Raw genomic sequence first — 25,888 nt, forward strand, 5'->3', positions numbered from 1 at the left:
CTCCAACACAGAATTATTAGACCAAAATGTTAGTAGAACTGCTGTTGAAAAACTCGCCCCAGAGGAAATATAGTAGAATATATTTTCCCAAACTTGTCTGATCACAAAATTTACCTAGGGGAGAGTGGTTATTAAAAACACAGGATCCAGGACCTGCCCAGACTACTGAATTAGAAACTCCAGGAATGCAGCCTAGGAATTCCTATTTTAAACAACTGCCCTGGGTGAATTTTATGATTAAAAAACTTGGAAAAACAGTAGCTGGGGCCAGGCACAGTGGCTCATGCCTGAAATCCTGACGCTTTGGGAGGCTGAGGTGAGGAGTTCAAGACCAGTCTGGGCAACATAGCGAGACCCCGTCTCTACTAAAAGAAAATAATTGGCCAGGCATGGTGGCATACACCTGTAATCCTAGCTATGCAGGAGGCTTAAGTGGGAGGATCGCTTGAGCCCAGGAGTTTGAGGTTGTAGTGAGCTATGATCAGGCACATTGTACTCCAACCTGGGTGACAGAGCAAGACCTTATCTCTTAAAAAAAAAAAAAACGCAAAAATAATAGGTGGAAAGGACTGGACTTTTAGCTCCTCAGCCCACTTTAAATTCTGGCTCCTCTTTGTTGTGGGCTTTGACCTTGGTCATACCCTAACCTCTTTACTTCTGTGAGCCTATACTTTGTCCGTAGTGTTTTAGTACCTGGGAGCATGGTTGCAGGACTCAGGGAAGAGATGTGGGGGCAAATTGTCAACTCGAGGGCAGTAATTTATAACTCTAGATACATGGATCTCACTGCATCAGCATCATCTGGAGATGTTTGCTAATCTTTAGACCCAGATCCAGACATTCTCATTAAGATGCCTGAGGGCAGAGTCTATGGACTAGCATTTTCAAAAGCACTTTGGGTGAATTTTAGACATGCTGGTTTAAGGAGCTTTTGTTTTAGATTACTTTATTGGTCATGACTGAATCTTTTCTAGCGTGGGTTTTGGAATAATTTAACCTGTATCTTCTTGTCAGTATTTTTTTCCAGAGCATATGGTATCTTTTGCAACTGAAACAAATGGTGAAATATCCCCTACACAGATTTTGCAGGTAAAATATATTTTCATTAAAATACATAAGTAATAGCATAATAAAAGGAAACTTTGAGGTCTTTTTTTATGCATACCCAGATTTTGAAATGTTATGCCTTGGATGATTATTTTTTGCTGGAGGTCAAACTAAAAAGAAAAAAAAACCCAGGTAAAGAGTGGGCCCTAAATCAACAAAACCCCCTAACAATATTCTTTTTTTCAGTTTTGGCCAATTGTCAAAGGATTTTAAACATTTAAAAATGTGTATCTTGAAAGAAACTTGCAGAGTTTTGCTCCGTGATGTGTGAAAAGATTAGTCTTTTGAAAAAATCAAAATTCCCAGTAAAATGCTTCTATTTTACCAACAGATATTCGGTATTAGCTTTCATAATAAACACCCTTAATCCTACTCGCAATAAAATATTTAGCAATTAAATGAAAGAAGAAAAAACATAGAATGTGTCTATTTCATACACTAACATTTGTAATAGCTGTGGTAGAAATCCTTGCACAGAATTGTGAAATATTCTTAACTGTATTAGGAGTATTACTTATCTAATTAAAAATCTCCTTAGTTTTATGTCTAGTGGGCTCATTTTTTCCACATGGTCAGTACCCTGAGATGGTCATTTTCTAAGACATTGTCATTACAATAAGTGAACAGTTTTAGTTATTTTATTTAATTTTTGATAGAGTAATAGATTCTATATGAAAAGCTCTGCAGTTGTTTTTCACAGGTTAATGTAGAGCAATGTCTTTATAAAGATGGTGGATTGCCCTAAGCCCCAGGCATCCCAAACCCTCTCCGTATTCTCCGATCTTTAATGAAGACGACTTTTAATAATTCCCATATAGCTGTGACCTTATATTAATATATGTTAGGTAGGTATATCTATCACAGAGTTATTTTCTGTGGGCTTTTTAATAGGTTGTATTTCATTTGTGTGCTTCATAATGTTTTGGAAGTATGATTATTAGTCCCAAGAGACTTTTTAAAAAGCTGCTTCTATGCTGCCGGGTTTTCACAGAGACACCCCGTCAGAATCTTGGGGTAAGTGGCGGCAGCAGCTGTACCCCAGGACTCCCAGATCTCAGCCGTCTGGATGCTTCGCCACCATAATACAACACAGTGGGGGATGGAGTTTTTCTTCTGCCTCCTCTCACGAGTCCTCCTGTAACATAGTTATATTGCTTTAATGTAAAATTATAAAAACAAGAAAAATCATAGGCTCCGGCATCAGATAGTCCTGCATGTGCTCCTGACCTCTTCTCTCCACTGAGGCAATGTTTCCACTTTTTAAAAGGTTTCTTCCTTTTCTAGTGTGACCTCTGTGACTCCCTTTTTAAAATTTAATTGGTTTGGTTTAATAACTTGGAAAGCACTCAAACTAAAAAACCTACTTGCCTGTTTTGCATGTCAATTAATTATTATCTGTGGCTCATTAAATTAAGAAGTTTTTCGTAATCTATTTTAAAAAACATAAATATCTACTCTCAGCCTTCGTAGCCTTTTAAAATGTTATGTTGTTTTAATTAATAATTTCTCTTACTTTCAGTTTTCCCTTTTGCATTTGTTTGTTCATAAAGATTTCTGGTTTCTTCTTTTAATGGTACACTAATGCATTTCCACTGTTGTATTAAGGGCGCTGAGCACAACCACTCAGGGAGAGAGACCTATTCCTTTTCATTCTCATTTTCTTGGCCAACACATCCCACTGTCTCAGTTATTACTGTGTAACAAACTGTTCCATACCTTCGTGGCTTAAAATGGACACTCATATTTTTCCAACAATTTTGTGGGGCAGGAATTTGAGAAGGGTTTAGCTGGGTGGGTCATCTCTGAGGCACACTGGCTCAGTGGCTGGGCACTAAGGATCTCCTTCTAAGATGGCGTTTCCACTGCTACATGTGCCTTGATACTCCTTGGAGCCTCTTTCTCTCTGTCTCCACGTAGTGTGTCATCCTCTAGGGCTTTTCCAGTTGCACTGGGCTTCTCACCTATGCTGGTCTCAGGGTAGTCACATTTCTTACTTGACAACTGGCTTCCAAGAGTCAAGTGGCAGAAGGTGCCAGGCTAGTTAAGGACTACACCTAGAACTGGCAGAGTGTCACTTCCACCGTATTCTATGGTTCAAAGCAGCGAGAGGCTTGCCCAGATTCAAAGAGGTGGAGAAACAGACTCCACCTCTTCATGTTTCGGTGGCAAGATCACGTTGCAGAGGAGCATGTGGGATGGAAGATTTTGTTGCGGTTCTCTTTGGAAAACATGACCTGCCATATTCACCCACAACTGAGAGGCACAGACGACAAAGAAGGGATTGTTTGCTTTACCCTCATCAAGGAGGTGAACTTGGCTCAGCTTCCTACTTCACAACTGAAGTGAGGATTGTGGTCTTACACCATAAGGAAGTTGATAGTAAACCTGTATCCTCAGGGAACCCATGGAAAAGGATGAAAGTATGTCCGGACTTAACTCTATAGATGACAAGCTAATGGCTTATATTATAATTTTGGTATTTGGTTAAGTGCTGATCACTTAGAATATATATTTTGTGAACATATTTTCATTTTTAACCTGTCTCAAGTTTTTGAAAGACTCTGATTTATTTCCTGTTGTGTATATATATTGTGATTTCTGTAATGGTATATAAATGGTATTGATGCTGTTTGATTTTATGTCTTTATGTTTGAAATCTTAACATGATTAGTATAAAGCTACAATATCATTGATTCGATAATGGTATGAGAGTACCTATTTCTTCCAGATGTTTCTGAGTTCAAGCACATATCCTGAAATTCATGGCTTCTTACATGCAAAAGAACAGGGAAAAAAGTCTTGGAAAAAAATTTACTTCCTTCTAAGAAGATCTGGTTTATATTTTTCTACTAAAGGGACATCAAAGGTAAATTGAAGTATCAATGATGTGTTATGTATGATACATTAGCTGTAAGTTAAAACATGCTTTGCTTTGTTGTATTATTTCTTTATTACTCGATGTCAAGTGTTGGTCTTTTTTTTTTGGATCCCAAACATTTGCCATAGTCTGTTTAAACACTATTCAGCTTTACTGCACACTAGTTTTAACATACATCTTTGATGGAATCTACATGCTCTTATTTCAGTACCACATATATTGCTCATTTTTCCCCACCAAGAATTTACTTCTTTTTCTTCATCCTGGGCTGCAGATTTTGAGGCCCAACATAGTTTACGCCTTTTCTTTTTATCCCAGGTCATATGACTGATCTTGCCCCCTTGTTGATCAACATCAACAGAACAGTTAGTAACACTCAGCTGAATCCTTTATTGTTCTTTAGGCTTTGTGTGTGTGTGTGTGTCTGTGTGTGTGTGTGTGTTATTTTGTCTCCTTACTTAGATTATAAATTCCTAGAGGAAGTTATGATGTTTTGATCAGGGATGGATGGATGTGTTTATCTGCACACTTTGTATGTATACTTATGCACACAGTTCCCTAGGTCTACAGTACGTGCTGAAGTCCATATGCACGTCCATAATCACTTGGAATACACTGTGTATTCCACAATGCTCAGCACTGTGTAGTCTTTGTTTCTCTATGTCTAGTCTATGTCCGTTATGCCGTATAATCTGTGGTTTAAAAGTGTTGACATTTTATGCAATGCATTGATATCTTTAAAGTAAAAATACTTTAGTGAGTTTTTATGGGAGGTTATTGTTATTCTATTTTCATGCATCTATGATCAGTGATAATGCTGTTGTTTCATTATGGGTAACTGTCATATCTCTCTAGCTATTTTTCAAATATTCTTATAATCATTGGTATGCAGTAGTTTCCCTGCCATATTTCTAGGTGTGTTGAAATATAGTCTGCTAAATCTTGTTTGATTCTCAGCACACATATTCAATCTGCAAACTCATGTTTTTCTTTTATACTAGAAATGCTCATCCATTATTTATTTGACTATTTCCTTTCCATTCTCATTATTTTATTTTTAAAATTTTCCGTAGGATTTTCTGTCTTGATTAGTCATGGCTCCAGATGTCCCTTGGCTTGACTAACAAATCTCTGCCTTTGTCTTCACCTGGCCTTTTCCTCTTTCTCTCTGTGTGTCTCTTATAAGGACACTTGTCAATGGATTTAAGGCTCACCTGGAAAATCTAGGATGATCTCATCTTGAGATCCTTAATTATATCTGCAGTGACCCTTTTTCTGAAGAAGGTTACATTTGAAGTTTCCAGGGGTTAGTGCATGTGCATATCTTTTGGAGAGCTACCATTCAACCTACAACAGAAAGCCACTGAAAATTTTTGAACAAGGGAGTGAAATGATCAAAAGAGTGTCTTAAGAAGATTAGTGTGGCCATAGGGGCCATAGGGGGCTTGGAATGCAAAGGAGAGAAAGAAAAAGAGATTGAAGGGAAGAGAGCAAGGGAGGCAGAGAGAGAATAGTGAGAGAGAGGGAGACACAAAGAGAGAAGGAGAGAAAGAGAGGGAGGCACGGAGGGAGAAAAACTGATTATAGGCACAGGTGCTAATTAGATGATCATTTCAGTAATCCAGGTAGAGGTGATGGGGTCTAACCTAGGATGAGCAGTGGAGGACAGAAGAAAAGAATGGCTGCAAGATTAAATGGCTTACGGCCAGATTTTGGTGACTGATATGAGAGAAGAGGGAGCAATTAAAAATGTTCTTACTATCGCAAGAGTGGAAAAACAAGCACCACATGTACTCACCATTAAATTAGTACTAATTGATCAACACTTATGTGCACATATGGAAGTAACATTCATAGGGTGTCGGGCAGGTGGGAGGGGAGGAGGGGATGGGTAAATTCACACCTAATGGGTGCAGTGCACACTTTCTGGGGGATGGGCAGGCTTGTAGCTCTGACTTGGGCAGTGCAAAGGCAATATATGTAACCAAAGTGTTTGTACCCCTGTAATATTCTGAAAAAAAAATGTTCTTAGAGAAAGATAAAAGAAAATGTGTAGCAAATGGTATACAAAATAAACAAAAATAAGAGGTTTGCTGGAAGGTTATTCTCTTGGAAGCCAAATAATGATCTTAGTTCTAGATATGTTGTATTGAGGATGAAGCAGCCAAATGGAAATGCCCAGAACACAGCTAATGATGGAGACCAGATATTTGGCTAATGATCCTGGCAGGAGATATGGAGCTGCAAAGGAGTCATACTTGACCCTTTCCCGTATTTTCCCCAACTATTCTTGTATAGCTTCCTCCTTTCCCTCACATACAGTTTTTCTTTGTTGCTTATATGTGTGTATTTTCTTGCAGTGTAACGCTTCATGGAATGGGGCTCTACTAATTTAGAAATGCAACCCCTTATGGAGTTCTTTTTATTTTTGAGTGTATACTATTTGGCTACTAGTAATCTGTCATGCACATGGTTTTAACTAATCTTTTTTCAACATTTAAACCAGTTTTCAAATTTTTTTGTTATAAGTAGTGTTACAATGAATATTAATTCATTTTTGCCATTAAGGTTTCAGACTTGTTCTGAACCATTTTAATGAGGTTGCTCTTCTGCTAGTGTTCCTAATGTATGAAATAACTAACATACGAAGTGTTTTTTAATCAAATGCTTACTGGAACATCTTTTTACTTTTAACATCAGAGAAAAATGGCTTCTAAACCTAATAAATCATGTTTATCTCATTCTAGTGATTCTTCACTGGAAGATATGATAATGTCTCTTTCACTTCCAAATTCTTACGTTTTAAACACGTTTCTCATTAAAATCCACTGCCCATTATATTTTTACTTCATCCTTCACCTCCTCCCCCTCCCACATTATGTAACAAAACAGCCCTTCTCTCTTGGACTGGATCAGTGCTCTCATCCTTGCAATGGCCTTCCCCTGGGCCAGGCAAAATTGTAAGCATCAGACCTCTTTTCTCAGGCCAGACCTCAGTTCTCCTCCACATAGAGTCTGACTTTGCTATTCATGAATACATAATATTCCTGTTCTCTAGCCTGTGCCTAAGGAGCTCATGATCCATAGTGTATACATGAAAATGATTTTAAGATTCCCCTTCCAAGAAAAAATTTAGATATTGTCAATGATTATGACCTTGATACAAATTATGTAGATGATCTAATGTCTAATATGGTATTTCTACCTGATAAGGAAGCTATTTCCTGTCCTCTTCTCTGAGGAGGTCTTGATTGATTTTACTTTCTAAAGATATAAAGATGTAAAGGCTGTAGGGGAGTTAGTTAACCACTGCTGCAAGCCTTGGAAATGTGGCTAGGAATTATATTTACAGAGAAACCTCTAAGTACCTTTCTCTCCATCTTCCTCTTCTATACACACGTGCATGTTTAGATTTTACTAACTGTGCCAACTCAGCCCTGTAGTCTCACAGTGCCGTAAGCCTGATATGGCTGTAGTAGTGGAACAAAAATCAATCAAGAGAAAAAATTCTTCATATTTTTTATTGCCTTCCAGTGTTTCTTGAGCTGCCTGGTACTCACATTTGAATGACTCAGCTATATGGACTTCTACAGCATCAGTGGACAGGGAGGGTTTTATTCCATCATCATAGAAATCAGACATTTTGACTAGCAAATTAGTTTCTATCAAGAAATATGGTTTTAAAAGCCATGGCAATAAGAGTACCTTTCTCCTTCCTCTTCCCTTGTCCAAGATTGGGTTTTTTGTTTGTTTGTTTTTTTAAACTTTTCTTTTCTGCCTTATCCTCCAGTGGAGTTAGAAACCACAGTTATTTATGAGATTAAAATGCTTAAAAACAATGACATATAGAGAAACTCTTGCTCTGTCTGTCATCAGAGATGGAATAGCTTACTGGTAAATGACAATGAAATTATCTTGGATTTGAATAGAGTTGCTCATTTTGCTGAATGTTCTGTGGGTTGCTTTTGTTTGTTTGTTTTTGTTTTTTAGAGCACTGCTTCCCAAATTTTAGTGCATATAAATCACCTGGGATCTTGTTAAAATGCAGTTACTGATTCAGTAGCTCTGGGGTGGGCCCTGAGATTTTGCATTTCTAACAAGCTCCTGGGTGATGCAGATGTTGCTGATCTGAGACCACACTACTAATAGTAAGGTTTCAGAGAACAAACGTATTTTGGTCAGTTTTGATTATACCTTCAACCTCAGAATTAAGCACTTCTCCAAGTTATTAACCTATCACAGAATAATATGACCCAGTGATTTCCCATGACCAGCTTGAAATCTCATGGATTTCCCAGAGAAGAAATAGCTGTTCGTGTTTCCACTTTGCCTTGAAAATCAGAAACATTCCACTGTCAACTAATTTCCCTTGAACTTATCTGTACAGGCTTCCTTCTTTTTGTAAAGCCAGAGAGTCCTGCAGCCTATCTTGGTACTTCCTGTGGTGTGTTCTGCAGTACATAAAATGTGAGGGATGATACTGTGTCTAAATGAAGCAGAAATCATCTTCTCTTTCTCCTTTTCCTTCTGTAACTGCTACAGAAGTTCGAACTAACCTTCCTCCCTTTGTCGAACTATCATTATTTGAGATGTGGATGAGGAAAACATTTCCCAAAGCCTTTCTTTGCTACCGTTTCTCTCTCTCAGATTCCTTGAAATAGTGGTTAAAGAGAATAGGAAGTTTAAAATAGGAATTTATATATTTATATTATTGGAAGTTAAATTATAAACAAACTGCCATTTCCCAAATTAACTAAAATTATATCCAGTTCCTGGTTATTTAAGGATATAGTGAGTTATTTTTTCTTTCCTGTAATTTTTGTAACATCCTACTGGAATTCTGTTTCTAATAATTTTTTTGCCTAAGGTATAAATGATATAATGGTAATAGAAAAAGAGTGCAAAAACACGTATCCATTTTGACACTCACACGTATGTTGTTTTCAGGAACCACGGCATTTGCAGTTTTTCAGCGAATTTGGCAATAGTGATATTTATGTGTCACTGGCAGGCAAAAAAAAACATGGAGCACCGACTAACTATGGATTCTGCTTTAAGGTACAGGCTTAATATTTTGCTAGATGAATAAAGCAAGCCTCAGTCTTTTAGGTAAGCCTGAGTTTCTTTTAACTTCTTTTAAAAAGAGACAGCTTTCTCTTATATATAGGAGAATTTTAGTGACTTTTATTTCAACAGGTGTTACCTTCAAGATATGCATTAACGATAAACAATGTGCTGTGGCCTTCTAGCCTAACAAAGCGGGAGGGCCCCGAGACCTGAAAATGCTCTGTGCGGAAGAAGAGCAGAGTAGGACGTGCTGGGTGACCGCGATTAGATTGCTTAAGGTAATCTCACTGGAGGCATGAATTTCTATTAAATGCTGTGAGTACCATAAAAGTTTGAAAATATCTGTATTTCAAACTGTGAAGACTCACTAGGAATCTTTGTGGCTATATGAGAAAGGAGAAAAATCACCACCACCAAATGTGTGTATTTTTTTTTAAATCTAAAAGATAAACATTTGCAGAATGGAATAACCTAATACATTTATCTTTAGTGTGTAGAGTAAGTATTCCATTTCTAGAAACGTTCTGATTTTTTTTTTTGTAAAAGTATTACCTACATAGCCAATATATCCAAATGAAATGAATCCTATACATGACTTAGTTTGCCTTTTGAAAATGTTGCCAGCAAGTTAATGTAAAGTGTATTTTAAAATGTGCCTACCTGAATACCTGTTTTGTGTTCCATTTAAGGGTTTTGTAAATTGCTTTCTAGTTTGATAAATATGACTCAAATTATTGTATAAATTTTACTATGAATATATTTTTAAAACATCTACTTCTGTGCTAAGTAGAAATTATAACTTCCATAAGCATAATTTATTGGTGAGCATTTTGAGACACGTAAGAATATTCTAAAGGTAGGTGCATGTACAAAAGACATAGGTAGAACTGATTTCTTCCAGAATGTATAAAAAACACATATTTATTTTTGAAACCTATATGCCAGTAAATCTAATACAACTTTAAATTTATAATTACAAGAATTCTCAACCATTCCTTTTTGAAGATAACTGCTTTGTTAGGCACAACTGGGGAAAGAAATTACAAATTTTTTTGTTGTTGTTGAACAGATACAATCCAAAGAATGTGCCTGTTCACTTTAGTCAGTATAATTGCTGCAAAAATCAACCAAATAGATAATTTATCATTGCTGTTAAATTTTTGGTTTAAAATGGGAGCTTTAATATTTCCCAAGATACTCTTTATATTAATAATTAATGCCTGGGCACTAATATAATTTGACAATATGTAGATTATGTGTATTATATATATGGTCCATGTATTATAGGAAGATTCAGATTATTAACAATATATGTACTAAAACTATCTTTTTGATATATTTAGAAATGAAAATCAAAACAACTGGGGCCTTGTGAAGTCTTTGGGCTCCTCCATTTCATTTAGCCTGAATAAAGGGATGCAGTAAACTTTTTAACTGATGTGTAGTTTGTGTATTTTCCAGGTCCACTATTTTTCTTCTGTCATTGACATTTTTACCTCTTCTGTGATCTGTTAACCTTTACTACCATTCATTTTAAGAGAGAGCTCAGGGTAAACAAGGGCAGAATAATCACAGAATAATCACAGAATTGTTATCATACCAGGTTTAGAAGAAAGCTTTATTTTATATTCCTACAATTTTTAAAATCAAGGTCAAATTCACAAAATAAAAATTAACCAAACTACTTTTAATGTGAACAATTTAGTGGTATTTAGTGCATTCAAAATATTGTACAACCACCACCTCCATCTAATTCTGAAACATTTTCATCATCTCAAAAGGAATTTCTATACCCCTTAAACTTTCAGGTCAAGGCAACCACCAATCTACATTCTTTCTCTATGGATTTACTTATTCTGAATATTTTATATAAATGGAACCATACAATATGTGACTTTTTATACCTGACTTTTACTTAGCATGATGTTTTGTGGTTCACCCACATTGTAGCTTGTATCAGCCTTCCCATCCTTTTTATGGCTGTATAATATTCCATTGCATGTACAGTATGTTTGATAAACAATTTGTTTATCCATTTATCCATTGATGGACATTTAGCTTGTTTCTCTCTTTTGACTCATGTGAATAGTACCACTGTGAACACATGTGCATATATTTAAATACAAGTTTTCAATTTGGGGAGTATATATGTAGGGATGGAATCACTGATCATAGGGTATTTTTCTGTGTTTAACTTTTTGAGGAATTACCAAAATGTTTTCCACAGTGGCTGAACCATTTTACATCCTACCATTTTTAAAAATTGTCTTCCAGTACCACTTCGTATCCACTAGGATGACTATAATTAACAAAAAAAAAAAAAAAAGGAAAATAAATGTTAACAAGGATATGGAGAAATTGGAACTCTCATATATATATATATATATATATATATATATATATATATATATGTAGAATAAATAAGTTGAGATGTTTTTAAAACTTATCAATATTCTATTGTAAGTCTGGCTTTTCTGAATCATTTTCATGTCAGAGTTGTGGATATGTGTATTCTCCGCAGGGTATCTGTTCTGTGCTATCAACAGCTTTGGGGAGGTAGAACTTCTCAGATGAGCGCTCTGCTGTGGTCTGTGGGGCTGTCTTTCTAGCCACTGACATCCCTTCTGCAAGTTTGATGATAGTGGTTTCTTGATCCCACCGAGAGTTTCAGGCAATGACGAGTCAATTGGTCCACAGTGAATATACATGTTATAGATTATAGGATGTAGTCAAATTTATGAATGTTAAATTTTGAAATGCATGTCTAAGAATCAATGAAATACACTAGAAGCTTTCTTTAATTCATTTCCAGTGTGCTTAGTTTCTGGAAGATTGTTCCCTTCTCACTTTGTTTTCTCATCTTAGTGTTCTCAAAGCCTCTTCCAAGTCACTGATTCCCAGTTCAAAGATGCTCCATTCTGTTAGTTTTCTATGGCTGCTGTAACAAACTACCACCAATGTAGTGGCTTAGAACAATACAGATTTATTATCCTACATTTCTTTAGTTCAGAAGCCTGAAACGAGTCTTATTGGGTTAAAATCCAGGTGTCAGCCGGGCTGTGTTCCCTCCTAGAGGCCCTGGAGGAGAATCCATTGCTCTTGTTCTTTTCAGCCTTTAGAGGCAGCCCAGACTTCATGTCTGGGGGCCATTTCTCCATCTTCAAAGCCACCAATGTCACACCTAGTCCTTCTCACATCACTATGTCCCCAGTTCTGTTGGTTCTGTCTCCCCCTCCCACTGATGAAACCCCTTGTGATTACATTGGGCCCACCTGGATAATCCGGGAGCCTCACTCCGCCTGACAGTCAGCTGATGAGCAACCTTAATTCCCTTTTGCCATGTAGCCTAACATACTCACTGCCTCCAGGAGATTACGATGTGAACATCTTTGGGGGACCATTATTCTCTCCATTGCAACCATGTTCCCTGTTCATTTCAATAATGGCAGAGCTTTTTCCAATGAGACTAGAGGGAGGGAGGTGTCAGTGAATACCTTTATCCTGGAGGCAATGAGAAAACTAAACAGAAAAGTAATGTGATCTGTTTTACGCTTTCAAGTATCCAGATCACAGGAAGCCAGGGCTTGGCCAGGTCTCACAACACAGCTACATTTGTGATGTTCTGTTAGTAATTAGAGGAGTGTGTGGGCTTCCCTTGGCAACTTGTTGTCAGTGGGGCTCTTTGATCCCCTTGGCTGGTACAGCTGGCCTCCTTGGTATTATTATAGAAATGTCTCTAACACTCTTTTGTTTGCCTCCTTTGGTTGTCTATTGTATTATTTCCAGAGTTTATCACTGTACTTAGTAATGACCAGGGAGGTATTATGTTGACTGGACTGGAAGTGCCCTCTTGTTTTCGTGACATATTGCTTATTAGATAGAGCCTCCCACCAAAAATTTGACTGCTTATTTTATTCTTATTTCCTTTTCTTTTTCATATATACATATAAACTCTTTATATAGATTATATGAGTATACCCTTATTCTCTTTGGAGAAATTCTAGTTACATATAGAATTGTAGAAAATATGAGATTTAGAAAACGGGAGATTTGCTCATGTATAGTGTTCTAGTTACCTGCTGTCTCTCTCCCTTGCCTTCAACTGTAACTCTGCTAGGTCTTCTCTAATATTTTTTGGTTCCTTATCTGCCCTTCCATAGGCTAGGGCAATGTTAAGGTGACCCACACCCTGCCCCTCTGCCAGAGTTAAATGCCTGCTAAAGACCTCCAGCAGCACAGAGGCAACTACCTAAACACTGCCCGTATCAGGGACAATATATCTTTGAAGAAAACAGTAGTTAGCAGGCTTTTCAATGCAGATAAATAAAAGGTGGCGAAGCAGCATGTTCCTTGTGAAAGTGTTGGTTTGAGATTATTATATATTCTCCAAAATGAACTTGACCAGGAATTAAGCTCCTCTGCCTTCTTTTTCGAGTAGGCTTAGAGTTGATTTTAAATAAATTTCATTAAGCACCATTAATGTCAGTCAAACCTTAAATTAAAAAATAATTTTTAGAAGTTGGAAAATAATTGGATAAAGAAGTCAACACAGAGAATTTTAAATGACTGTGGGTTTATATTCATGTTAAAAGCAAAATCTTAAAAACAGTGACTCTCCTAGACCCCCTCTGATTTTTTTGCCTAATTACCAAATACATCCATTTTGCTGGAATTGCTTTTAAGGAAATAGTCTTTAGTAGAGAAACAGCTCTGTTGGAATGTTTAAATGGAATTTATCCTACAGGTAAGAGTTGATTCCATGGTGTCTATTTCATCTTTTTTATATAGGATCTAACTTTTAAGTTCATTATTACTCCATGAAATGCAGAGAATTATAGAGTGTAGCAAAAAAGAAAAAAGAAAGAAAAGCTGTTTATACCATTGCTTGCTTTCTTTCTCTTCTTTCTTTCTTTCTTGCTCGCTTTCTTTCTTTGCTTTCTTTCTTTCTTTTCTTTCTTTTTTTTTTTATCTGGCATAAACTGAAGGTGGGCAGCTTCAGATGGGGACACATCTTAGACACATTGGATCATGGCAGTTGGCATTCCTAATGTTTCTCAAACTAATAATTCAATTATAACCCAGACCGAGTTTCCAATTATGACCTGCCAGCCCAATCTGTATGATTCTGTATCCTGAAAGTGAGGACACTGCAGTTCTTACCTTCTGTTTACATTGTATTTTGAAACCCTTTGTTGGAAATCAGCTTGATTCCCACTACTCTGGTTTCCCTGAATTTGAAGCAAAATTTAAACATGAGAGTATTGATACAAGTATGATACATTGTCAGGAATCTTCAATATAGGGTCATGTTTATGGATTTACCAAAGAGACAATGTACTTCATCAGTCAGTTATCAGAGAGTTACAATGAATTTTACACAGTGTTGCTTAGGATGTGTGGGAGGTTTTCAGAATCTTTGTACCAGAAAGCCCAGCCACCTTCCCAAGGGAGCTTTCTTGTCTTGAGACAGTGTACCACTCCAAATGGTTGTGGTACAGTGTGGTGCTAAGAATAGTGAGTAGAAATGTCAGCTCCAGAACTTTATACTGGTGAGCTAGACCTGAAATTGTGGGTCAAAAAAAAAATCCTTTGACTTTTTAAATGTAATACTGCACGGCACTAAAAGTTTATCTTTCAAAAAAAAATTTTTTTTTATTTCAGCTCATTATGGGGGTACAAAAAAGTTCAGGTTATATATATTGCCAATACCCCCCCATCCCCCCAAGTCTGAGTTTAGTTTGCTTTACTTGTTTGTTTTAAAGAAAACTTATACTTCTTTTTTATATTGTTATTGTCTAATTAACGAAAGTGTTGATTTTCATAAATTATCAGTGTAGTAAAAGTGGTGGAAACGTGTTTTTATTTATATATTTTGCAGTATGGAATGCAGCTGTACCAGAATTATATGCATCCGTATCAAGGTAGAAGTGGCTGCAGTTCTCAGAGTATATCACCCATGGTAAGGATCAAATTTTTTAACCTGCATTTTATTTTCTATTTACATTATGTTAATTTATTATTATATTATATTATATTACAAATATGTTACCATACATTTACATTATTTCCTGTTGGTCAAGTCAAATAAATCTTTGGCACCATTCTAATGTATTGTTACATTACATTTTTAATTCTTGGATTTTATTTGTTTGCACCCTATGTGATAAAATCACAGTAGTGTATATGAAGTATTCAGTTAAAATACATAATGTTATATGTTAAAGAAAATGTTGAGATATTTGAAAGAATTTTATGAGTCATTCTGTGTCATTATGACATTTGAGGATTAGATCTTGATAATTTACAGAACATTTTCCTTGGATTATAGATTATGTTTTAATTACTGGTTTTGGTTATGGGTTTATTTATTTATTTTAATACTGATTCTGTGATTGTCATAGTCTAGCATAAAGATGCTAATGATTTGGAATTTTAAAAGCTGCAGTATACACATGTGAGCTTTCTTGCATTCTGACTTTCTAACGGTAACTCTTTTTTTAAGTTCCAGGTTTGTAAAAATCAAACTGCTTTCCAGGAAACCCAAAAACTGCAAGTCAAAATATAGGTCATGCATTACATTAATTCTAGCACTGCTCCGCAGTTTATACTAATTGTAACTTGGATATTTATTTGCAGACATACACAGACACATCTTTTCCCTTCTTTAGGATCTCATTTTAATTTCCTGTGCGTTAACACAAGAAACTTATTTCTGAACTTAAAGTTTATGTTCTGCTATTTTCACTGTTCTCCTTAATATTGAGTATATTAGGAATTCAGATGTATGCACCTGTGTTAAAAATCAGTTAATGTGCATTTTTGAAACCTATGTTTCTTTCCACTTAGGTTAAAAATATGCTCTTCATGGCTGTGACCAAGGAAGGTGCATTTACCCCCCATGTAACGTAGCAGATGAAATGCTCAGTTCTAGGAATGAGGCATGAAATAATGTTGATTAGGAAGCCTGATAGACTATATAGAAAAAGAACTTCAATTTTGTAGTTATGTTGCTTTAAGTTATGGAAGAATAACTTTTCACCTTTGTCTCATATTACTCTTAAGCCCTAAAATAAGAAACTAAGGAATGCAATGAATTTTTATAAAAGCAATCACTTAAGGTGAATATTTTTACCATTTGTCGGCTTACACTTATCTTTCAATCCACATGTATATAAAAGGAATAATGAATTTTATTATCTTAATCCTTTCCTAAATCCCTCCAAATTTCTTTTGGAGTCCAGAGTTATTGGGATGAGCATGTTAATAGCAGTCAGGTATTTGGAGGCAATTATTGTTTAGTGTCCTCTTAATCATAGGGAAAAATTGTTATAAACAAAGTACTTCCTGTTCTTGTCACCTGTCGTTAGCATATAAGTATGTTATTATTCTTGCCTTTTTCCATTGAAAGTGAGCCTGCTGTTGATCAAGATGCGTATGACAGTTTGGTTAGTGTGGCTTTACTGCTCAATCAACACCAGGTATAGGAAGAGACAGTCCCTGAGAGAAACTGTTGGGAACAGGGCTTGTAGGGGGAAGAGGTTCAGGTAAGGAAGTGTGTGGTAAAGACCTGTCCTGTGTGGCAGTTGTCGTGATCAGACAGAGTCGCATGTGAGAATTATAGCTCCACTATTCTTAATTTCTGTGAAGGAAACTTAGAAGTTTTGGGAGGTCCTCATGTTGACTTTGGCATCTCTACAGAATCGTGCTGTTCTAGATTGTTAAGGAAGAATCAGTGACCTAATAGGTGCCCCTCCCTGGCCTTGTTGCTTTTCATCCAGGGGCTGTTTTCTGTGAGTGACACAGAAAAGTTAATATATTTTGGTTACATTTTTAAAGAAACAATGTTCTTTTCTTAACTTTTCCAGGTACACATTTTGAGAAGGAAAAGGTGAAAAAAAAGTTTTCTTACCGTAGTAAACGTCATGGCTATTTGTAGCACATGACAGCCACCCGTGTTGGCCTTTGAAATGAGAATCAGCAACAGACATTTCAGGAAGCTAAATATTTGGTCCTTTTTAGGACAAACAAAGCATTCATTTAAAGGAGCATCTGTTAATATGGCCCTGGCTGGAGTGAGGGGCTGGGGGATTTGGGGAAGGTAGAGTCTACTCAAGTCCTTTTTATTCTTCACTTTTGACCCTGGAATGGGCATCCTAAACTGCAGTTTCTTCCCCGTACCTCCCACTGTGTGCTACATAAAAGAACCCTAGACAGGACATATCTGTTACTGCTTCTAAGCCATCTGTGTGGCCATAAGCCATCTGTGTGACCTTGGTCAAGTCACTGGTGTCCTGCAGTATAAAATAACAGTGATGGTTGCACAGTGCCTAGAATCCGTTACATATCTAATGTCCTGTGCCCTCTTGCTAAATGACTGCACTGCAAGTTCATCTAGATCCTTCAAATGGAATGACAGAGAGTATGTGGCTACTGGTTGTCACCTAGCTAAACTACCTGCAAAGTATTTTATATGCAAACCTCACTAAGTGAGTAGGTCCCATCTCAAAGTGTGGCTTGGATAATCCAGGGTATATTAGGGCCTCTTCTTTCTTAGAAAGCAAGCCATGCCACTAAAATCATTGGCCCCTTTTCTTAGGGCCTTCTCATCTCCTGAGAAGAAAGAGCTAGAAAAGGGGGCAAATATTTGAGAAATACAACTGATTCTGAATGTTATCGACATTGCTGTCCTATGTGAAAGAAATTGAGCTGAAAATGACCTTTTGAGTTTGTCAGACTATGCGTTACTTCTGTTTCTTTGTCCACTGAAGGGAAACTATTAATTTTTCATCCACCACCTGCCATTCAGTAGAAAACATTTGCTGTATATTCCTGTTTTCCCTTAGTGTAGTTAAGGTAGCAAATGAAAAAGTTCCTTATTTATATGGTGGTCTCCTTACGTATGTCAAGTAATTACGGAACATGGGGTCTTGTTTTATAGTCTGGCCTGCCTTACTAAAGGGGGAAGAAAACCTGATTATGTTTATTTTTCTTTCCTAACGGTATTTTTATGTTACCAGGAACTTGAGATTACAGAACCCATCTTGGCCTGTGAGGGGAGAGATATTATAAGGATAAAGCTATTACGATTGAGGCTAGTTACTCTGTGGTTTGGGCAGGTGGACGCTTTTCATTAATGTCAGCAAAGCAAAAGTATATCCGACTGGTCCACAGCCCGGCACAGAAGATCACGGGGTGAAAAGGGCAACTAAGGTGTGACAGCAAATAGAGATTACAGAGACAGCATCTGTCTGGAAAGAGCAGCTGTCAGTTATAAAGGCTTCTGTAACAAATGAAAGATTGCATGCCGGATCTCTAGAAATAAAGATGAACCATAATAAGATTGGGGCCTCTATCGCATGGTTTGAAGAGAAAATAAATGCTAATAAAGTGGGATGGATGTGTGATGCAGTCATAAAGGAGCCCTAAAATTTTTTTGTGTAGATAAGATTTTGTCTGAAGCCCTCATTTGACTATTGTCTGTTAACTAGGCTAGCCAGGGCTGAATCCATATACGGAGATATAAAAATGACTCTTGGGTACAGTGTTCACTATTTGGGTGATGGGTACACTAAAAGCTCAGACCTCACTGTTATACAATATATTCACCTAACAAAAGTGCACTTGTACACCCTAAGTATACTGGAAAAAAATACTATACAGAAAAAAATGGTTTTAAGCCACAGAAAATCTACATCTGATGTAGATTGGCTCATGATCTACCATTATAACTCCATGTTTGATTTTGCTTTTCTATTAATTAGTGGAGAAGAACTGTTAAATATTTTTCACGTGGGTCTTTTTTTGAATTTTTTTTCTTTTGGAGAGTTTTAATTCCTTGTTTATACTGTGTAAACCAAGTGATCCTCTTGACTAGAGATTTTGACAGTTGTCTCTTTTTTTAGAATTCATGACTTGTTATGGGATGACATACTTTTTAAAAGATGGTTTTAAAGTAGAGCCCCAAACAAAAAATGAAAAATAAGATCTAGGTTTTGGATATTTTACTTTCACCTCAGACAGTATGAATATAAGAATTTCCAAAAACAATTACTTCATTACTTGTTTAAATTATGTTTAATGGTGTGTTCTTTTTGTCTGGGTTCTTTCATCATTCAGGCTTAGTTTTGTACCCCTCATGCGGCCATGGGTAGTCTCACAAGATGAAAGTGTTCATGTATTAAATCATGGAAATTTTAATGTTATGAAATTTCCTGACTTATTATTTCACTAAATTTTAGTTTCTAAATGAGAGGAAAGTTGATGTGATAAACTTTCAAAATGCATATTCTAGTTTGTTCCATTATAAAACATGAGTATTATTTCTAAAGTGATGTTGTATGTCAATCTTACAGCTTTTGTATATCTTTAATTTTACAAAACAGCTGCTTCATAGGTAGGTGGATTTGGCATTTAATTGATGATTGATGAATCTCAAAGCTTAATAGAGAGATGAATTCAGAAGTAATGGATCTTTTTAACCACAGGAAGGGTTATTCCTTTCTAAATAGTTTTCCCATTTTATCATACGAAGGAATATGAAGAGGGTTGTTTTAGAAGAAAGGCATGCTTACTTTGACAGATTTTAATCTCTTTACTCAGCTCTTAATTTAGTTACCTTAAGGAATAACTGTGTAACTTATTTAACCAAAATATTTTATAGCACCATTTTATCTTGAATATATATTTTAACTTTTTAATTTCCTGCTAGCCACTTCTGGAACCCCTTCTGGAATGGAAATGTATTGCCAGCAAATCACTGAAAGATAACTTGGTAACTTTCAAAGATATTTTCATGGCTCAAATGTGGGTTTTTTTTTTCCCCCCAGAGAAGTATATCAGAGAATTCCCTGGTAGCAATGGACTTCTCAGGCCAGAAAGGCAGAGTTATAGAAAATCCCACTGAAGCCCTTTCAGTTGCAGTTGAAGAAGGACTTGCTTGGAGGGTATAAATAGCTTTACTTGCTTCAAAATATTTATGATCTGAGTTTGTTTCACTCCAAAAGGTGAGATTTGTTTCCCCCTTCCTTGCTCAGAAAAAAGGATGCTTGCGCCTGGGCACACATGGAAGCCCCACTGCTTCTTCACAGAGCTCTGCTGCAAACATGGGTATGTGTATTCGTAGTCATTGTCACTGACTGGATGGAGAGATGTGTCTTTAGATGTAATCACTGGGTGGATATGGTGGAAATTCATGTAATGAAACTGTGATCATTTCAAAGAAAGCTTTGTTTTCAATCCATTTTGTGTCTTTAGCTATCCACCAGGCTCAGCCGTGGTTTCACCACAAGATTTCTAGAGATGAGGCCCAGCGATTAATTAGTCAGCAAGGACCTGTGGATGGGTAAGCTTGATATTTTTAATTTTGAGTAGCAGGGATTTGGATTTCTCCTATAAGTAATAATTATTTATTTAACACAGACAATGAGTTTTTGATTTGGGATTATCATGAAAGAGAAGTGACTTTGTTTCATAAAGGTGGTTGACATCATATTCTGACAATATCCGTAGGATACCTGGTATGCAGCATGTGCTGGGTGTGCATAAATGAACCTATAACAGAGTAGGATGCTTTGTTCTTAACCAGTGACCACTAATATTACCCATTCTGTGTCAATTCTAGCATCTCAGATGGGGGAGACTGAACTTGTTTTTGGGTGTCAATATTTTTATTTGAACATATGATCAATATGATTCCAAAGTATGGTTTATATCATGACATTATCTAAAGCTGTTTCTTACATATTTTGAACACTTGTTTTATTTTCTTTTCCTGTCTGCTTATATCCCTGTTGGTTTCTTTTCTAAATTTTAACAGCTTTAAGTAATATAAACCTATGAAAAGAGAGAAATATAAAATGTATTATGAAAGATTTATAACCTGAAGAATTTTCCTTTTCTCAAATTAGTGTTTCAGATACTTTTTATGATACTGGCTAAATTCCCTTCCCAAACACAATACAAATGAGGGAGTTTGTATTGAGGATTGGAAGAGAAATGAAACCAGTATCAATGGAAACAAATGGTGATGGGATCCTTTATCTTCAGTAGTTGGCCAAGATGATGACAAGGTTTTGAGGTGATTTAATGCTGACATTTGGATAAAAACGCACCTTCACATGGAAGATTATTAGTAGCGAGTCAGCATTTCACCAGCCTGTAAATAAGAGAAGATTTTAATATGCTTCTCTGCATGGAACACAGTCTTTTTGGATATAAATTTGAGTAATCAGCAGAATTACAATCTGATGAGACCAAGAAAAGAAATAAATCACCAAAAAAATTATTAAAATGTTTTGGAGGATTGTAATTTCCTTTCTTTCTGAGCCCAGTTTTTGTAACTTGAATAATTGTGTAAAGAATGATAATATCTTTACTTTTAATTTTTTTTGGTATTCCTTTGGAAAGATGTGATGGTGCCAAGCGGCCCACTAGGTGGTAGTGGTGATCTCTTTGGGGATGAGGAGAGAATTGGAGCTTGATTTACCAGTGAAACGCCCTTTTGTCCCATCTCCCAGTGATGTAATGTCAGTATCTCACGCAACACAAATGAAATGGATAATCTTGTCAGACATCTGTGGAACCTTTCATTTGGCTGCCTCTTTGGCCAGGCACAGTGAGACTAGTATTGGATTTGCCAGTGGGGACCATGTACACAGTGTGTTTGGCAACAATTAACACAAAACTGGTTTTGCACTGCATTGCCGGTAAATAAAAATTCATGCCTGGCAGCATTTTTCTCTCAAGCCATTAGGCCATGTCTTGTTTTTCTAGCCTGACATTATAGAGGCTTTTCTGCTACATTCTTCAAGATTAAAGTACATGTTGCTTGGTTGTTTCTTTTACTTAAAACATATTGCTTAAACATTTAATAAATGACTTGAAGATTGATTTCTTAGAATATATTTATTTCTTACTTGCTGTTGTGTGTGTAACAGTAGAAACCAGAATCAAAAGAAAGGGGATCCACTGTAGCAAAGGGGTAAAAAAGTGATTTCATTCTAAATTATTATCTCTATTCAGGGCCTAACATGACCCAGAAGGTAAAATAACAGTATGCTAATGCTCTGTTCTTTGTGCAAAACAGTTACATGTGAATACCCAATTTCCCAGTGGAAAAAGGACATAGCACTAATTGTTGCTGCCAACATAACAGTATATTGGTTATTGTGAGCAAACAATCTGACAAATGAGCTGCATTTTCTCCTATTAAAATTGGGGCTGGGCACAGTGGTTCACGCCTATAATCACAGCACTTTGGGAGGCTGAGGTGGGAGGATTGTCTAAGGCCAGGAGTTTGAAACCAGCCTGGACAACATAATGAGACCTCGTCTCTAAAGAAAAAAAATAAAAAATTAGCTGGGTGTGGTGGTGTGCACTTGTAGTCCTATCTACTTGAAAGGTTGAATTAGGAGGATCACTTCAGCTCAGGACTTCAAGGTTGCAGTGAGCTATGATCATGTTACTGCACTCTAGCCTGGGCCACAGAGTGAGATTCTGTCTCAAAAAAAAAAAAAAAAAATTACATTAGCACTGATGACAGTTTTATAGTATAAGATCATATTATACCATATTGTTTACCAAGTTGGATAATCTCACCGATTCCATGCACAGTGAAGGAGCCCCCAGCGACAACATTTATGAAAACGCTTCCTGGATTTGTTACACACTATAGTTCTATGAAATCCATGAGTAAATGTAGAAACATATTGAAATTCCTTCTCTCTCTTTAGAGTTTTCTTGGTTCGGGATAGTCAGAGTAACCCCAAAACTTTCGTACTGTCAATGAGTCATGGACAAAAAATAAAGCACTTTCAAATTATACCAGTAAGTAATTTGTGATTTCATATTTGTATATTAGAAATGATCTTAATGCATAAGCTTTTGGAAACTTTGGTTTTCTTTTGGTCCTTTTATTAAATATAATTTGGGAGCTTGTGCTTTGACTAGAGTTAAGTTTGGCAGAAATGGTTTTGTGAGCCTGAATTAATAGAAGAAATACAGGAATTGTAAAAATTAAATTTTCCTTTTTCCATGAAATATGATTTAGTAATATTGTAAAGACCCCATGCCACCTATTGTTAAAAAGCCACTAAAGGTTCTTTCTCCTGAGCTCTAACAACAGTTCTTTAAAAACCATTATTTTAAAGTCCTTTCTCTTCTCTTGTCTCAAAAACACTTTTTTAGTTTTTTTGGTTTTGTTTGTAATGCTTGTGGGTAGAAACACAGGTGCTGTGGAACTGGTGAACACTTAAACTATTCTGCACACATTTAAAAATTTTTTGTGATTCTGTTTTTGGGTGGCACAATTTGCCCTGGGATTTCTGTTGCTTCTGTTGCTGTGTGTTTGTGTGTGTGCATGCGTGCGTGTATGTGATGTGTATATTGGAACCAAGTAGTATAGAATAGAAATTCAGTCTACTTTCAGGAAGGTATTCCGTAAGATCTTTAAATTGCTAGAGCTGCCTTTTGAACTGCATTTTTTAAGAGTTATCCAAAGGCCATATAAAGTACCCTCTCTAGTTCTTTGATTATGTGAGCAGTGTCCCCAGCAGCAAGTGTGAATTGTTTAATTCCAGAAGACTTCACTGACAAAAAAAAGAGAAAAGACAACTGATATTTCATTAGCATAATTTTTTTCTGTTTCGGAATCCACTTACTGATACGAATTATGTGAATATTCATTTTTGAGGCTAAGTGGACAACATTTAGAAATGGAAATTAATTTCTATAAGTGGGAACATTAAAATCTTCTGTTTACTTTTACACTAGATGTTGTAGATTTCTGACTGTTCATTGATTCAAAATAGTCGTAGTACTCTAACTAAGAAAACATTGGGAGAATTAGAAGTAGAAAAAGTAGAGCCACGCTGCTTACCTAAGGATCAGATGATGTTTCTTTTAAATACAAGTGCTGTTATGAAGAAGAAATGGACATGCTATAATGTTCCTTTGATTGTCTTTTAGTTTTATAAACTTGTCAATTCTGGCATGTGGAGACAGTTTACAATGGAATATGATTATGCTTCTGGGTAATTTTCCCTCTCCTAGTTTGTTGCTTTTCCTTCTACAGATTGAAGATGACGGTGCAATGTTCCATACACTGGATGACGGCCACACAAGATTTACTGATCTAATCCAGCTGGTGGAGTTCTATCAGCTTAATAAGGGTGTTCTTCCTTGCAAGTTGAAACATTATTGTGCTAAGATTGCTCTTTAGCCAAACCAGAAGTGACTTGTTAAACTATTGAAGACAAAGGACTCAAGAAAAAAAAAAAAAAGAAAAGAAAGAGCATACATAAGGGTAAAAGTGTTACCACGATGAAAAGAATGTATTTCACCTTTAAGTTACAAAAAATAGTTTGTGCTTGGCAAATAAGCAAAGACTTGGATTGACATTATGTTCATCATTTAAAATTCATTAGTTAAAATTAAACCTTAGAAAAAAATGACGGTGTGTTCGTGTGATTTTACATTACTGTATTTTCTTCTAATGTGCATAGTTTAAACATCTGTCTGTCCTTATTTACTATATAGCAGCATTAGAATTTTCAAACACAAAATATGAAAAAAATGTAGGGGATTCAGAATGAATTACTTGTAGACTAAATTTCAATTATACTTTTTTAATATTAAGAAATATAAAAACTTGAGTTATTAATTTAAGAAAACTACCCACACTTGTTACTAAAACTAAAATTATTTTGAATTATGTATTTTCTGGTTTTATTATAACCTTAAAGTGAAATCATACTTTGAGGTAGCATCTTTAAAGTATTTTGAAATATGTTGAATTTTTTCTGGATAACTTTTATTATGTTACTGAATTATTAATTATACTATAAAATTTATACTGGTATTATACTCGGTGGCATATTCATTGCATTTTTTTCATTCATTTAATGATTGGCTAGAACTATTAATGTTTTAAAAAATGATCAAAATATAGAAGAAATTTGTGTAGTTTGCACACATCTTCTCATGGCATATAATCTATGACATTGTCACCTTAATATTTCACATTAGCACCATGCTTTAACTTTCAGTACACTCGTTAGATTTTTTTCACTAATAGATCTTTAACCAAATCAGAATAAATGAAAGCAAAGATCCAAAATCTATAAGGATCCTAACAGGTAAATACTTATTCTTCTCTTTGCCTACCCCTTTTTAGTTTCTTACCATGGTAATATCAGTATGAGTGCCAAAGATTTTGAAAATTTGAGAGACGTTAACCTCCCTTATCACCTCTCTGAGACCATCTGGGAATTTTTCTTTTTTGGATTCCGTGATTCTGTCGTTTCCACTTTTTGTGGGAATGACATTTTTTTTTTTAAAATAAGAGAAACAAAACATCAAATAAACATTAAAATAATACAAAACATTGTTCATCTTCTCTAATTGACCTTTATGACAAGATTGTGGGAAAGTTAGATTTTTTTTTAATACAGTATTTCAAAAATGCGTATTTTAGTTTTAAATAAAAGCTGTATTTTTTTGGTAACAGTGTATGAAAACATTCATGGAATACTAATAAAATAAATTATCACTGAAAAAGAATTATTTGCTGAATTTTAAAATATGCAATTTACTTTTCACCAGTGAAAACCTAATTCCTAAAACACTGAAACTTAGAGCATTAATCTGATGTTCTAAAATGCCACTAAGGCTTGGAGGACACATGGACTTCTTAAGTGGAGCAGCGGGGGTCACTGGGGGACACTTGCCCCTTTCAACCTTTTAGAATGGCCCTAACTATTTCTCATTTATGAAAAGATTTTGCATTTTGAATTGGAATATATTTTCTCATTTTGTACCTAGTTCAAACAGACAATATCA

At 35.8% G+C, this 25,888-nt stretch overlaps 1 protein-coding gene across 4 annotated transcripts in view; it reads left to right on the forward strand.

Moving 5' to 3' along the window:
* The window catches only part of GRB14 (growth factor receptor bound protein 14), a 108,467-nt gene extending 83,874 nt beyond the window's left edge, over window positions 1-24,593 (forward strand). For 2 of the 4 annotated variants that reach the window (XM_045559199.1, XM_045559202.1), the window contains 10 exons: window positions 1,015-1,089; window positions 3,836-3,973; window positions 8,933-9,043; window positions 9,235-9,330; window positions 14,931-15,011; window positions 19,879-19,995; window positions 20,086-20,158; window positions 20,306-20,393; window positions 22,783-22,876; window positions 24,123-24,593. In XM_045559199.1, coding sequence (XP_045415155.1) covers window positions 1,015-1,089; window positions 3,836-3,973; window positions 8,933-9,043; window positions 9,235-9,330; window positions 14,931-15,011; window positions 19,879-19,995; window positions 20,086-20,158; window positions 20,306-20,393; window positions 22,783-22,876; window positions 24,123-24,269 — 1,020 coding nt within the window. In that variant the 3' untranslated portion in view covers window positions 24,270-24,593. Of the gene's footprint in view, window positions 1-1,014; window positions 1,090-3,835; window positions 3,974-8,932; window positions 9,044-9,234; window positions 9,331-14,930; window positions 15,012-19,878; window positions 19,996-20,055; window positions 20,159-20,305; window positions 20,394-22,782; window positions 22,877-24,122 lie in introns of all 4 variants that reach the window. The other 2 variants (XM_045559201.1, XM_045559200.1) reach the window with 2 other exon arrangements.
* The last annotated feature ends 1,295 nt before the right edge of the window (window positions 24,594-25,888 follow it).

Source organism: Lemur catta, chromosome 8 (genome assembly GCF_020740605.2).
Source record: "Lemur catta isolate mLemCat1 chromosome 8, mLemCat1.pri, whole genome shotgun sequence".
Classification (NCBI taxonomy): domain Eukaryota; kingdom Metazoa; phylum Chordata; class Mammalia; order Primates; family Lemuridae; genus Lemur; species Lemur catta.